This window comes from Besnoitia besnoiti, chromosome III, assembly GCF_002563875.1.
Source record: "Besnoitia besnoiti strain Bb-Ger1 chromosome III, whole genome shotgun sequence".
Classification (NCBI taxonomy): domain Eukaryota; phylum Apicomplexa; class Conoidasida; order Eucoccidiorida; family Sarcocystidae; genus Besnoitia; species Besnoitia besnoiti.
In genome coordinates, this window is record NC_042358.1 from 352,647 (window position 1) to 366,976 (window position 14,330).

The window sequence follows — 14,330 nt, forward strand, 5'->3', positions numbered from 1 at the left end:
CGAACGGGGAACTGCGGCTGCTGCACCCATCGGCCGAGGCCGTAAGTCTGGACGCAGGCGTGCTTGACATCTGCGAGCGCCTCCATGGATGGCAGGGCTAACCTCAGGCTCACCTCCATTCTCCCCACTGATAAATGTGTTCAGCGGTGCTGGCAGTCGTTGTCGCACATTTCCGTCTAACGCTTGAAGCTCGACAGGAACCAGCGGCCCCGCAGTCCCCTCTCGGTCACCCAGTTCCTCCCACCCGTTATATGGATAGGAAACCGCGGTCACCAGATGCCTATTCGATACGAATTAGGATTGGCTCCAGTATAAGCCACACAGGGGACGAAAGCTCATCTCCTGTGTGGCTTATACTTTCGTGGAAACTAGTTTTTTAGAGTGCCGTTACAGCCGTGGACATCTCATGCAGGCTGAAACAAAAATGTAGAGACGCTCACGTGGATACGGATACATTCATACAGGAATCACAACGCACTGGGTTTGACATTCATTTCGCCAAAGAGCGTTGGCGTAGAAACGCGAACGTCCTGAGGCTGTCTTACACACCTGACAGGAGTGCTGTGCTCGATGCAAGTCGGGGCACTGTACTTCGGAGCGTGCCGAGCGCTATTTTCCACCGTGTGTGGTGTATCGTTTGAAAACCAAAATCCTTGTGAGGCCTCGATCCCACCAATCAGTAGCGTTAGCACAGGGTAGGGTGCAGCGTCTGTGTACGGGTGACATGAGAGTCGTCTCCGTGCCTCCTGTTGTATCTCATACGCTGTTCTGTCTCACGAACATTTGCGCTTCGGCATATACGTCGACCACCACTTCGCCGAAAGCAGATGTCTCCTTTCACGATGGAAGAAAGACTGCTTCCCATGCTCCCTCAGTGCCGGGCATATCGCGGCGGACTATTTCGGAAGGCACACGCGTTACGAAGAATGCAAGGGGGAGACCCCCATGATCCACAGAAGAAGGTACCTAGACGCGGACTATAACGAACCCGCAATAAAACTTGCCGACAGAGCACCTCCAGACAAACCGGCTGCCATCGACAGTGCGGGCGTCGAAGACGTAGGCGAGCTTGCAGCCTTCACAGTCACCAACACCTTGCAAGTCGAGTGTTCCCCAGCATCTGCCCCGGTCGGTGCCTCAGTATCTCTCCCAGTTGGTACTGTTGAGGTTTTCTGATGCTTGCAAGCCAACAGGAACTGTTTTTCTTCGGAAGGGAAGTCACTCGGAGGAATGGTAAGAGTTGCCGGACTCCCCTCAGCGTCGGTCGTCTGCCACCAGCTCTTCTGAAAGTTCGGGAACATCTCAACGAACTGTTTCGAGCAAGTCTCCAGGTCCTTGTCGTCAGACGTGCAGAAATTATTGAAACCTGCAGGCTTGAGGGAGCCTTCGTCGCCACAATCGATTGTCAGTTTGTTGTTCTCTTGGGTCATGTCCACAGTCAAGGGTTCTTCGCCGTTGCTTGCCGCGCCGTAGGCGCAGGTGACGACGTTATTTTGAACAGAGGATGCTTTTGCTTTCACATTTACGTCCAGCATGCAACTCGAGTCGTTGTTGCCGGATTCTGTTTGGCAGCCCACGAAGAAGGACTTGTCGGAACGAGGAAGCTGTGACCTCTTCAGATGCAAGGTCCACTCTTGTCCTGTGGCAGACTTCTCGGTGAGAGGTCTCTTGACTGCTGTGATAGGAGTGTCGGACCCGAGAAGAACGTTCAGCGCCTCCTGTTTTTCGCCGCCTGCAGTTGCGCAGGCGTTCACTGATTTTTCATGCGCAACACAGACTTTCCCATCCTCGCTCGGCACGACAGCATTTCCGGCTCCTCTGCACTTCAAGACGGCCGTCAGCCTGCCCTCGAACAGTGAGATGCTAGTCGGCGTCGCCTTCCCATTTGTCATTTTTGACGTTTCGAGCTCGCAAGTGGCAACGCTGCTCGATACGACTGGTTCTGTATTTGTGCTCAGCTTCCTGCCCAGAAGTCCTGCAACATCGGTCGCACGAGCTTGTTCGCCCGCATAGAGTAAAAAGCCACCAATGCATAAGGCCATCAGCTTGCGGCCTCGCGCCTTTGAGTTGCCACCGGCCTTCTGCATCCTCACTTTTCTAGTCGTTGAGTTCGGATCGCCTTGTGGATAGACAAGAAATTCCTCGCTCGAGTTTCGAAACCGTTGTGATCACAGAAATATTTGAATCGGTCAGCAGATGTGGGTGTTTTCCACGATTCCTTTAGGCGAATAGATGTTCTCACGGGTTTTTTGTCTTTGAGTGCATGCCGGCGCGACTAATATCAGCTTCCGCGTCAGGAGCGGCTCCGCCTCGACAGCTACGTCGAAGCAGAAAGCAGCTTGCACACACCTTTGTAGCGCCCTTTTGCAGAGGTGGCTGTGGCGCGCAGTCAAGAGGAAGTCTTGAGCTAAAATAGAGAGACAGTCCAACCTTTTGAGTCAAAAACGCGTGGAAGTCGCTGGGCTCTTGCCGTATTGCCTAGCTGCGCCTCAAACCCGTGCAAAGGGGAGCGCCCGCCGGTGTGACGACCGGCACGGAGTCGTCTCTGCCGGCGGCGCAGTCCTCGACTCGCGTCTGAAACCACTCGGCAACCAAACCTGGCGGTTTTCGCTGGAGGCCAGACTCAAAAGGCACTACTCTCCAGGAAATAATTACCTACCCTCTCACTTGCCACTGGATGTTCAAGGAGTGTGCGCTCTCAGCAATCACCACGCAAGGTCGAGTGCTCAAATACTGGAGAGGGCAGTTGGCTCTTTGGGGTGTCGAACCCGGTGATTCACGGCCCTCTGCGCCACCACCGTTTTGGCATTCTTCGTCGACCGCGCAATGCGCGCCAACTACCTGAAGGCCTTCTTCGGCGTGCTCTGTTGGAGGAGACACCGCTTCACCGGCATCGAAAACTGTCTCGACATGTAAACTGAACGGATCGAACAGTCTTCGACAAGACCCAGACTGTTTCCGCAGACAGCCTCACTGTCACACGCAAGTGCACCGGCGCACAGAACACGGTTGTGCCAGGAGACCAAAACGAAGTGTGCTCCTCCCAAGGTGGTTCCATCAAAGCATGCGCGACTGCCATGCAGGATGTGACCAAGCAGCTGCCCCTGGAAGAACTCCTCGGAGCACTCACCCCACTAAACGTAACAAAGGAGGCACTGAAAGAAGCAGAACACGGCGAATGGTGGGAGCTGGAGCTGGAAGTCTCACAACTTCCTCTTTCAGATAGGACATTCTTCGTTGGGTGCCAGCATAAAAACGGGGAAGTCACCTCAAATGCAAGGTGGGTGTCACTGTAAAAGAGCGACAGTCCGCTGCTGACGAAAACATCGCCAGATGCGCCTACGGTGCTGAAAGCAACGACGCGAAGCCGCTGGCTGTGGAGAGGATAGAACAGGAGAACACACTCATAAAGAACTGTGGGAATGAGGACTCTCTTGTACCTGGGGGTTAGACGGAGTTCTGTTCGCTGCAGACCGGGAGTTGAAGGGCGGCTCGAGGAAGGCGTTCGCTGCGGTTTTCTCGATATTCGCGAACAGCTGGTGGCAGAAGGCCGATAACGTGAAGACGGCCTCTGTGCTCACGATTCCCAAGAAGGACTTGCCGGCTGAGGCGCGCCACTTCCTGTTGGGCTGCATTCCGAAGAAGCCAGCATCGGATCTCCAAGGAAAAGAAGATACTGATGTCCATAAAGCCGCCTCCGGTGGTGCCGCGGGACACTCGGCTTGCAACGTGTTGGTGACGGTGAAGGCAGCGAGCTCTTCGACATCGGCAGCCGCTTTGTAAGTGGTTTCTGCATCTGCTGGGGCTGGAGTGTTAGCGGGAGTCGTCGGCAGTTCATTTTGATGGGCGGGTGCTGTCTGCGCCTGTTTCGCAGACCACAGTCATATCCGCTGGCGTGGCAGGTGGGTGATTTATTTTCCTTGTGTTGCTGTTCGTGTTGACTCTGCCGCCGACGAAAGGGTTGCGAGCAAGGTCACTGGCTGCGGCCATCAGGCCTACTGTGGACAAGAGGTGTTCGTTTTTGATCGGGGGGGAGTATACTAAAAGGGATCCCGCAGCCCCCTATCGAGAACTTCAGAAAAAAGAGGGTCCTTCGTCGAACCGGCTCTCTTGGAAGGGAGTCCCTCGCGGATGTTTGGAAGACAAAACCCCCAACGCGCTCATTTGGAAAGCAGCGTTATGCAAACCGCATGTTGAAATAGCCTGTCGACTGGCGCAAACTCAAAAACCCTGCAGGGGATCACGAGAACAGGCGTTTGCAAAGACACTGCGGATATGCAAGAACTGGGTCGTTATACCGATGAGTCAATGTCAGGGTGTCTCTCCTTGTGGAGCAAGCACCTTCAGCAGTTTCTTCTCGACACTGATGAGACCGAGCGCACAGTGCAGATCTGATGCCATAGGCACGACTCCCGTGGGATATATGAACCCGGGTCACGAATAGTTATGGAAAGAGTCCTTCCCAACGATACTACTAAAACTTCTGTTGCGCAAACGGGGTGTATGCGCGAGGTGGCCAGATAGTCTAGCCGTCGGCAGGCTTTCAAAAAAAGTCTGAAGAGGAAGATCTGCAGCGCGGCCGAGGGGCCTGTCCCAGGATACCAGCGGATAAACACCTGATAGGGAGAACGAACGCCCTGTCGGGGTATCGGACCGCGCAAATACATATTCTGCCTGGTGGAGCCGTATTCGGGCGCAGTTCATACACTTACACTTAACATCCGCGTACTAGCAGTAACGCTACAGCTCCAAGTCCTGCGAGAATCACGTGTAAAGAATCGGCTGGAGCGGCAGACGAACTCGCTGCTTTGACAGTCACCAAAACCTTGCATTCCGATAGCCCCGCAAGAGCTCCTCGAGCAGCCTCTCGCACAGTGTCTTTTCCCTCATTCTCTTGAGATGCCGCCATCGGAACGCAACCCAGCAGGAACTGGCGCTCCTCAGAAGGGAAGTCTGTCTTCGGAATCGTGAGCTCAGCGACAGTCTTCATTTGGTCTGCCTTCTGCCACCATGTGTCGGCAAACGTTGGAAAAATCTCGGAGAACTCCTTCGTCTGGCAGGTCTTCAACTCCTGGCTCTCTGGGGAGCAGAACTGCGTGTAACCGAGAGGTGCAAAAGATCCCTCATTGCCACAGTCCACTGCCAGTTTGTTGGTCTCTTCTGTCATCTCCACCGTCAAAGGGGTTGCGCCGTTGCTTTGCGGTCCGTAGGCACAGGTGACGGCATTGCTGTCGACGGAAGAAGATCGCGCCTTCACAACCACCTCCACCTTGCATGTGGTGTCGGCTTCGTGTTGTGGTTTCTGGCACCCCACGAAGAAGGACTTATCGGAAAGGGGGAGCTGTGAATCTTTAAGTTCCAGGGTCCACTTCTCGTTCGTTTGATCGGTGGCGGCGGGCCTCTTGTCGATCTTGACGTTTATGACGCTGCTGGAGCCCAAAAGTTTAGCCAGTTCAACCTGCTCTGTGTGTCCGGAGTTTGTTTCGCACTTTGGTAGTGTTGTAGCGCCTGGGCGGCATACGTGTCCCTCTTTCGACGGTACTGCAGCGTTCCCTTCACCGTTGCAGTTCAGCGTGGCAGTAAGATTGCCTTTGGAGATCACAATGTTCTCAGCCTCGGGGCTTGCATTCATGGAACCTGCGCCGTTCAGCGTGCAGGTGGCAACGCGGCCAGACACCTGCGGCGCAGTGATTTTCTCCTCCAGTTTTTCACGCCAAAGTCCGGGAGTCTCGTCCGCACAAGCGTGTCCACTACAAAACAGCAAAACACCGCCAAGGCACGCAGCCATCACCTTGCGGGCTCTGAAGAGTCCACGGCCCATTTGAGTTGTTCCGTTTCCCGCCATGGTTTCATGTGGCGTCGACTGGTCAAGATTCTCCATCCACTAGGAATCCCAGGTGTTCCGCATGCAGACGCAACTCATCACGGGTTCGAGAGAAAGATAAGATGGTGTTCCCCTGCGGTGCGATCGATCGCTGCACGCGAGTGACTGAACGGCGTCGGGCGACATGCGAGTAAAGCAGCAGCCCAGCGTGTCGGCCCCCCCCCCCCCCCCCCCTCCCCCCCTGCCAAGCCTGCGCCCGCCCGAATATGGCTCCGGCACGCGACAGAGCAAATTCCCCCCAAACCCCACTCCCGATAGTTGCAAACTACAATAACGCTGTCCAGGTAAGTCCCCCAAGGCGCTCTCATCACTCGAGGAGTTGGCGAGTGGTGTCAGCAAGGGACTCACTGCCTCTGTGTGGTCCGTACGTGCGCCGTTTGGGCGTGGACAACACACCCAGCATGGGCGGGCAATAGCAGAAGGAACTCGACGGCTAACCAGCTAGCCTTAGGGGGAATCACCGCACCAATATTCAGGCTCGTGGTGAAGGTCCCTGATTACGAATGCATGGATGACAATGGGGAATGTCGCTGCTAAACCTGGAGCCGAATATTCCAGGATACTGTGGGAACTGCTGAGCTGGCCACCGCCGGGAACAGTCGATGCGGGACTGCTCGCTGACTGTGTGCGCCCTTGTCGGCAACAGCATGTACCGAACGCCTGTTCCCAAAACTGAGAAACATTTCGATGCACGGGCCGAATTCGTACCTTTCGTCCTGAGCAGGCCGCACAACAGAAAAACCGTTCCACTGTAGGCCCAGATATCCAGGGTTTAGGACTAGAGATCTCTACGACAAAAATTATATAGGCAGCAAACATTCGTCGTGAGCACAAATATATGCGTCCATAACTTCATGGCTAATGCTTCAGACAACGGATAAATATAGAGGCAGAAAGGACTGCCTGTGTACTCGCATGCATCGTACAGGTACCCAATCATTGTATGCCTGTCGTGATCGGTGAACTATTGGATGCCGTTGCATCGACATCAACAATGATATGGAGCGGTTTTGGCATCACGCTCGTCGCGCCTTGTATGCATATAATACTCGTGCGGAGGCTAGACCCTCGATGCTTCTGCGGCTGTCCCTCGAAACTCGCAACACGTTGCAGTCATGGTGACAGGCATTACGTGGTTCTCAGAGCTCACCATTCTTTGCAGCTAAACACAGATGGCATCTGCACGTGTGCCCATGCCTTGAGAGTCGGCCTCCACACGGCTCCAAACTCAAGCACTTCGGCAGATCACCATGTTCGCTGAGTACAACGTCGCTGACAGCAGGACTCACGTGGGAGACCGAACGTCGGTTGCGTATTCCATGACGTCTCAAAATGTGGACAGCCTTGCTTAAAGGCATGCACTTATCTACATGTTTCTCTTTCGGGAAAAGACCCCAGACCGAAAAAAGTAAACGCCGGCACGCTGACTAGAAGGCACGCGCAAGAAGACCTGTCACCACAGCGGCAGCTCCGGACACTCCGGCTGCCATCGGCAGTGCGGACATCGCAGATGCTGATGAGCTGGCTGCCTTCACAGTCACCAACACCTTGCATGTGGACGGGTTCCCAGCGCCTGACACGGGTTGCCCATCAGCAGCTCTCCCGCCTGTCCCTTGTGGCACTTTCTTCGTCGGCGCGCAACCTAACAGGAACTGTTTTTCTTCGGAAGGGAAGTCACTCGGAGGAATGGTAAGAGTTGCCGGACTCCCCTCAGCGTCGGTCGTCTGCCACCAGCTCTTCTGAAAGTTCGGGAACATCTCAACGAACTGTTTCGAGCAAGTCTCCAGGTCCTTGTCGTCAGACGTGCAGAAATTATTGAAACCTGCAGGCTTGAGGGAGCCTTCGTCGCCACAATCGATTGTCAGTTTGTTGTTCTCTTGGGTCATGTCCACAGTCAAGGGTTCTTCGCCGTTGCTTGCCGCGCCGTAGGAGCAGAAGACGACGCCGTTTTGAACAGAGGATTCTCTTGCTTCCACATGTATGTCCAGTTTGCATGTAGATTCTGGTACGTCACCGGAAGCTTTACATCCGACAAAGAAGGTTGTATCAGAGCGAGGAAGCTGTGACTTCTCTAGTTCCAAGGTCCACTCCCATCCGTTGGTGTTATCCCCGGTAGAGTTCTTCGCTACTTTGATGTCTGAGCTGGCCCTGAGGAGGTTCTTCAGAAGCACTTGGTTCGATGGTACTTTTTCGTTTGCGCAAGTAATCACAGACGCATCGGAGTTAACACATACGTTCCCATCCTCTGTCGGTATGAAAGTGCTACCCCTGCCGTTGCACTTCAAGGTAGCCTTGAGTTTCTCGCCGGATAGGGTAATGGAGGCAGTCTCCTGTTGATCCTTCTTAGACTTTGGGCCCAGTTGACACGTGGCGACGCCGTCCAACACCGTTGGAGGTGCTGCGGTTTTATCAGCCAGTCGCCGGCTCCGAACTCCCTCCGACAGTGTACTTGAAGCAACTTGTGCACTACAAAGGAGTAGAGCACAACCGCCACAGATGGCCAGTAACTTCTGGGATCGCGGCTTCAAGCCTCCGACCCTGCTCCACGTTGTATCGTTCCTTGCCATCATGTAAGACCGTTCTTGCAGGCAACGCAATATAACTATAACCCCGGCAGAGTTGGCGGGTCGGGGTCAGTAGAAAAGTAAATATTTTGAAGGAAGAACAAGCATGCTACGCTGCCAACGGAAGCTTTCGTTGATTTACAGGAACGCATGCCACGGGCAAGAGGTGGCTCATCGCTGAGTGCGGCGCTCCCCCTCACTGGAGGCCGCAGGGCAATACGGCGCCGCCTGGAACGAGGCAATGCCCACGTTCCCTAGCATCTGGCCACCTGTACGAATGGCAACCGGCGCAGCTTTTGCCGGATCTCTGCTTAGTTGACGAACTCTCCGCTTGTGTCGCTAACGCAACTTTCCGCCCGGTTTTGCACAAATACTGCTGGCATGCTACAGAGAAGCATGAGGCCGCCGGGGACGGGAAGGGGGGGGGTGGGGGGGGGGGAATTCTTGTCCGGGTCGGCTGACCCATATATATAGTACTTGGGCACAGGCAGGATTATGCGTACTGGTTTCTTTGTTACGCTGGCAGCTAGGTAGCAGCTGCGGCGGGACTGTTGAGGTACGATTAGGCCAATCACTGCGATATATCACCCCGGCGGTGTGTGGCAGGCCCATGCTCGCGCAAGCACCTTTTGCTGCGGCGTTCCATTCCTCTCTTTTTCCAGACCTCTGTACCACACATGCTGCTCGGTGTTTGCCGGTCCGTACGCGTTTCCAACTAGACAGCGCTGCGCGCTATAGTTCCCGGTCCCACGACTATGTATTGCCTCATGGGGACAGGAACGCTCGAGACGTTCATTACAGTTCCCCCGGTGGCTCCATTTGGAACGAACAGCAACGAAAGCGTGCGAGTCTAGCCGGATCTGCCAACGCTATCAGTGTCTTCCCTCTGCAAGCGATCTGGCCTGAGCGACGACTGGAACGTCATGTTCAAGGTGCCGGTGCCGTCATTCGCCTGCCACATGACTGAGTCACGTAGATTCAAAATGTACAAGGCTTCATTCTGCCGGTCATTTACGTTGAGACGATCATTTACATACCTTAGATGCTTACTTCCCAGCAGAGCGAGGAGATAGTGCTTGGATTGGCTCGTCTTATGCGCGGGTTGGAATGACGCTCCCCTTTTTCACACCGAGCAGCGGTCACCCAGCTCAACTGCCCTGTCTGCTGATGAGCGAGTGGAGTGTTGAATCACCATGAACAAGTTGCGGGAGGGCGAACCTGCTCCGCATCCCAAACGCGCTAGTCGCAGCATCGGAAGACGACATATGTGAAGCATAAGAAAACGCTGGATAGCCTTGGATGTTCTGAGAGGAACATGAATGACAGAAGGCTCAACAGCGCAACTACGACTGAGCTCAGTTCCAAATGACATAGGTGACACACAATTAAAGATGCCTTCAGTGACCTGGATTAGCACACAACACACACACTATCGAAACTAACAAATGCGAAGACGCCGCGAGCGCGACTAGAAGGCACGCGCAAGAAGACCTGTCACCACAGCGGCAGCTCCGGACACTCCGGCTGCCATCGGCAGTGCGGACATCGCAGATGCTGATGAGCTGGCTGCCTTCACAGTCACCAACACCTTGCATGTGGACGGGTTCCCAGCGCCTGACACGGGTTGCCCATCAGCAGCTCTCCCGCCTGCCCCTTGTGGCACTTTCTTCGTCGGCGCGCAACCTAACAGGAACTGTTTTTCTTCGGAAGGGAAGTCACTCGGAGGAATGGTAAGAGTTGCCGGACTCCCCTCAGCGTCGGTCGTCTGCCACCAGCTCTTCTGAAAGTTCGGGAACATCTCAACGAACTGTTTCGAGCAAGTCTCCAGGTCCTTGTCGTCAGACGTGCAGAAATTATTGAAACCTGCAGGCTTGAGGGAGCCTTCGTCGCCACAATCGATTGTCAGTTTGTTGTTCTCTTGGGTCATGTCCACAGTCAAGGGTTCTTCGCCGTTGCTTGCCGCACCGTACGCACACGTAACGACGTTGCCTTCAACAGAAGAGACTCTTGCTTTCACAGTTACATCCAGTTTGCACTTAGAGTCGGAATTCTCGTCAGCGGGAGACTTACATCCGACAAAGAAGGACTCATCAGTGCGGGGAAGTTGTGATTTTTCTAGGATCAAGCTCCACTCCTCGACGTTGGGGGTAGTTTGGAGACGTCTCTTCGCCGCTTTTATATCCGTGCTGGCTCCGAGGAGATCCTTCAGACCCACCTGCGTTACATTCCGGTTCCTTTCAGCTGCGCATGTTTTCACTGGTGTATCGTTCGTGCCAGTACAAACGGTGCCATCCGTTTGTGGTACCACATTGTTTCCGTTGCCTTTGCACTGCAAAGCGACTGTCAGCTGGCTCTCTGAAAGTGTCACGACCGCGTGTTGCGCGTCCACCCCAATCGGACTTTCCGCCAGCTCCAAGTCGCATGTTGCAACACCTTTCTGCACGACTGGAAGCTTTGTGTTCCCCCCGGACTTGGCCTTCACGATCTGTGGATGATCGGCAGCAGCGCCTTGCTCACTAGAAAACAGTAAGATGCCGCCGAGGCACGCGACTATCAACTTTCGGGTTCTGGACTTGAAGCACCGGCTGCCCCTCGGCGTCGCAACTTTCCTTGCCATTTTGTAGGGAATGTTGATTCGCGTCAAAATAAAAATCCTCGACCGACTCGCCGTACTGGTGTAAATACTGGCTTGTGTGTGGGATTCATGGATATGCGAGTCGAACGCGCTGGACGAACATCTCTCCTGGTGCGGCATTCGCAGTTGCGAATCGCGTGCCAGGGGCGCGTGAGCATTGTTTCACCCGTCGAGCAAGCGGCGCTTCCCCCTCGCGTCCGGGGTCTAAGGAAGTCGCAGCGCTCCATGGCTGCCATGGCTGCTGACCTCAGTGCTTCCTCGGGCACACGTTTCGAAGCCAGCGGGCATCCGCTAATTGGTTAGTCGTCAGTGATGCAGATTTCCTCGGTCGTAGTCATGTAGCCGGCCTTCCACCCCGCACTGTGCTGTTGCGCGGATGGTGCCAGAAGTAATTTCGTCTGAGCCAGGGTTGCGGAGCCCCCGCCACAGTCGTCCAGAGTTCTTCAGTGCGCACCAACACGCCTGAATGTCTCAAACAGCGACGCGAGAGATTTTGAGGATGTTTCAACTTAGGACCGGCAGCCATATGAGCCGGCCGACTGGCACTTGTCCCTTTATGACCTCCAAAAAGCCATGACTCCTTAACTTAAACTGAGGAGTCAAGTAGGTACAAACCGTACAAGGATTAATTATGTCCATCTGTGCATCTAAGTTGAGACTATCGGAGACCGCACACGGCGGCTGTTGCCCCGTTGCAGTTTTCTAGGCGTTGCGCTTCACTCCCACCACTCTGTGCTGCTTTTCCGTGACTCCTTTTGTTGCCATTGTGGGAGGCCGTTTGTTTGACGTTGCCGAGGCAATCCACCTGCCCACGCGCAAAGTGCAGTTTCATATGCAACCCCATCACACGTAAAACTAGATTATGTGCGGAGGCTTGAACGGCCGTGTTGAGGCGCAGGGCCACACCACTGGAGTTGTAACGCTTGAACTCGGGGGGTAAGGTGCAGCTCACCCAGTTAGCGCTCCCCCAGCTTGTTTGTCATCTGAAAGAAACCAGTACGGTCTCGAGGGAGAAGTGTAACGCGAGGGGACACACACTGCAAGCCCGAATTACTCGCGTGCTTGAAGGAGTGCGCTGTCCGAAGAATGGAGACGCAGCTGCCGACTGAAGACAGAGGGCTGACTGTATGGGATCCTTCTTCCAAAAAGATTCCCTCGCGCCGCTTGTGATGGCTTGGTCGCTCCCTGTCCCGGGTCCTCTCTAACGGAGGAATGGAATGTAAGACACATGTATGCACACGGGGAGCCGTTGCCGGGGGTGCGAGGTCGACACTAGCATGTCCGCACCGCCCAGGGCCGTCAGCCACGGGAGGGTCGACAGGTTCTCGTGATACACGCCAGTCCGCGTTGTCTCACAATCTCAACTACAAATGCGCCTGCCTTCTTCTCAGCGGAATCGGTACACGCGTGCAGTACCGGCGTTTCTACTATGCACACGAACATGGTGCGCTATCGCGGTACGGCCCTGTCCCCAGCAAACCGTGCACATCTGGCAGCGCAAAAACCAATCTTCGAGCGCCCGCACGAGCCGGCAGAGACCTCCGGCCAGGTCCTCGCTGTGGCGGAGCCCCGCCAGAAAGGGGGGGGCGTATGAAGCCTACAGTACCACTGAGATGGCACCTCCATGTCTCACTATGTTCCATCGGTACATTCGCCATGGTAAGAGACAAAACTGGCTCGAGCGAGAGGTCCGCGAGGGCCTGCCGGCGCCCGGCAAGGCGGCAAGACCAGCGAGTATCCGTGCATGCCTGTAAGAGAGCAGCCTAGTAGAAAAATTGAAAGGCATCTGCGGTTGTTATGAATGTTGCGGATATTTGACGTACCGAGCAAGTCGCGGGTACCTCGGTGATGCCCGAGTGGCTCGCTCGCCACGAGCGTGCTTGGGACCGCGGCAGGCGCGAGAGTACGGACTGTTACGGGTCTAAAAAGCCGTCGTGATGAACACGAACATCTGACCGAGGTGGGGTGACGCCCACGACCGAAGCCGCCAAACTCACACAATGTCCGACCGTTGTTTTAGTGCTGCTCTGACGTCGGCGATCGGAAGGAATCATTTGTGGAGCACAGAAAACGCGCACAACACTCAGTGGTTGGTTAATATGTAGATATCTTCGTTTACATGGGAACACGCGTCTTTGCAGGCTCATCGAATGGTCTGCAAGCCTGTAGCTGTAGGACGATGTGCAGCGTGAGTCGTCGGACAGCTCCCAGTCGCACAACTTTGCATAACGCATCACGAGGGTGTGAAACAGTGACAGACATCGACGAGGCTGCCTCTCAACTGCAACTGCGAGGTGAAAGGCGTCCCGGCAAGTTGCCTGCTCTATGTTTGTCTTTTCTGTCTGCAGCCGACAGAACGTGAGCGGCCGAATACAGCGCATTGTCCCGCGAGAAAGATAAACTACCACGATGACCATGGGTCATTTGTAGTGGTCGTCGGAAGGCCAAAGGACGAAGCTGCAGTTTTCCTTCAGGCGCTTCGATCCCTGAGCGGTCTCGCATGCAGATTCAATGAAACACAGAATAAGATCCCCGTGGATTTCATAAAGGACAATGGAGGTAACAACCTGGCGACGCCCCTATCCGATACCATTCCACAGCAGCGACGCATCATTGTAAGAGCAATCAATAGCCTGGAATCGCAAACCCGCTGTCGAAGCAAACAACGCATGGTGGCCGCGGCCACCACTACAGCGAACTTGCAAGACGTCCCAACACCACAGCAGCACCAGACACACCGGCAGCCGTCGGAATTGCCGATATCTCAGAAATAGACTAGCCCGCTGCCTTAGTAGTCACAAACACCTTGCATGTTGATGGTTTCCCTTTCCACTTTGCATTAGATTCTGTTACGTCAGCGGAAGCTTCACATCCGACAAAGAACGATGTATCAGAGCGAGGAAGCTGTGACTTCTCTCGCTCCAAGGCCCATTTCTGGCCGTTGGAGTCAGCCTGGGGAGGTTTCTGTGTGGCTGCGATGTCGGTCCCCAGGAGAGCTGTCAGAGTCACGTGCTTGAATGAGTTTTGTCCGCAGTCACACAAGCATTTAGAGAAGCATCGGGAGAGGTCACACATACGTTCCCATCCTTTTTCGGTAGGACAGTGTTACCACTGCCGTTGCAGTTCAAGGTAGCCTTGAATGTCTCGTCGGTAAGGGTAGTGACGACAGGCTGCTGTTCGTTTGTCTTCGATTGTGACCTCAGTTCACAAGTGGCCACGTCGTTCGACACGTCTGGAATTGCTGTGT

At 54.8% G+C, this 14,330-nt stretch overlaps 5 protein-coding genes across 5 annotated transcripts; 1 reads left to right on the plus strand and 4 right to left on the minus strand.

Moving 5' to 3' along the window:
- Positions 1-977: 977 nt before the first annotated feature.
- On the minus strand, positions 978-2,087 carry BESB_043680 (SAG-related sequence; the record flags this gene model as incomplete). The annotated part of the gene is made up of 1 exon (XM_029362819.1): positions 978-2,087. The coding sequence occupies one exon, from the start codon at positions 2,085-2,087 to the stop codon at positions 978-980; it is 1,110 nt and encodes a 369-aa protein (XP_029220185.1).
- Positions 2,088-3,273: 1,186 nt separating this feature from the next.
- Positions 3,274-3,783, plus strand: BESB_043690 (SAG-related sequence; the record flags this gene model as incomplete). The annotated part of the gene is made up of 2 exons (XM_029362820.1): positions 3,274-3,280; positions 3,473-3,783. The coding sequence occupies 2 exons, from the start codon at positions 3,274-3,276 to the stop codon at positions 3,781-3,783; spliced, it is 318 nt and encodes a 105-aa protein (XP_029220186.1).
- A 931-nt stretch (positions 3,784-4,714) lies between these two features.
- On the minus strand, positions 4,715-5,845 carry BESB_043700 (SAG-related sequence SRS16E; the record flags this gene model as incomplete). The annotated part of the gene is made up of 1 exon (XM_029362821.1): positions 4,715-5,845. One exon carries the CDS (start codon positions 5,843-5,845, stop codon positions 4,715-4,717), a length of 1,131 nt encoding a protein of 376 aa, XP_029220187.1.
- A 1,466-nt stretch (positions 5,846-7,311) lies between these two features.
- On the minus strand, positions 7,312-8,454 carry BESB_043710 (SAG-related sequence; the record flags this gene model as incomplete). Its single annotated transcript, XM_029362822.1, has 1 exon — positions 7,312-8,454. One exon carries the CDS (start codon positions 8,452-8,454, stop codon positions 7,312-7,314), a length of 1,143 nt encoding a protein of 380 aa, XP_029220188.1.
- Positions 8,455-9,916: 1,462 nt separating this feature from the next.
- BESB_043720 (SAG-related sequence) lies at positions 9,917-11,065 on the minus strand (the record flags this gene model as incomplete). The annotated part of the gene is made up of 1 exon (XM_029362823.1): positions 9,917-11,065. The coding sequence occupies one exon, from the start codon at positions 11,063-11,065 to the stop codon at positions 9,917-9,919; it is 1,149 nt and encodes a 382-aa protein (XP_029220189.1).
- Between the last annotated feature and the right edge of the window lie 3,265 nt (positions 11,066-14,330).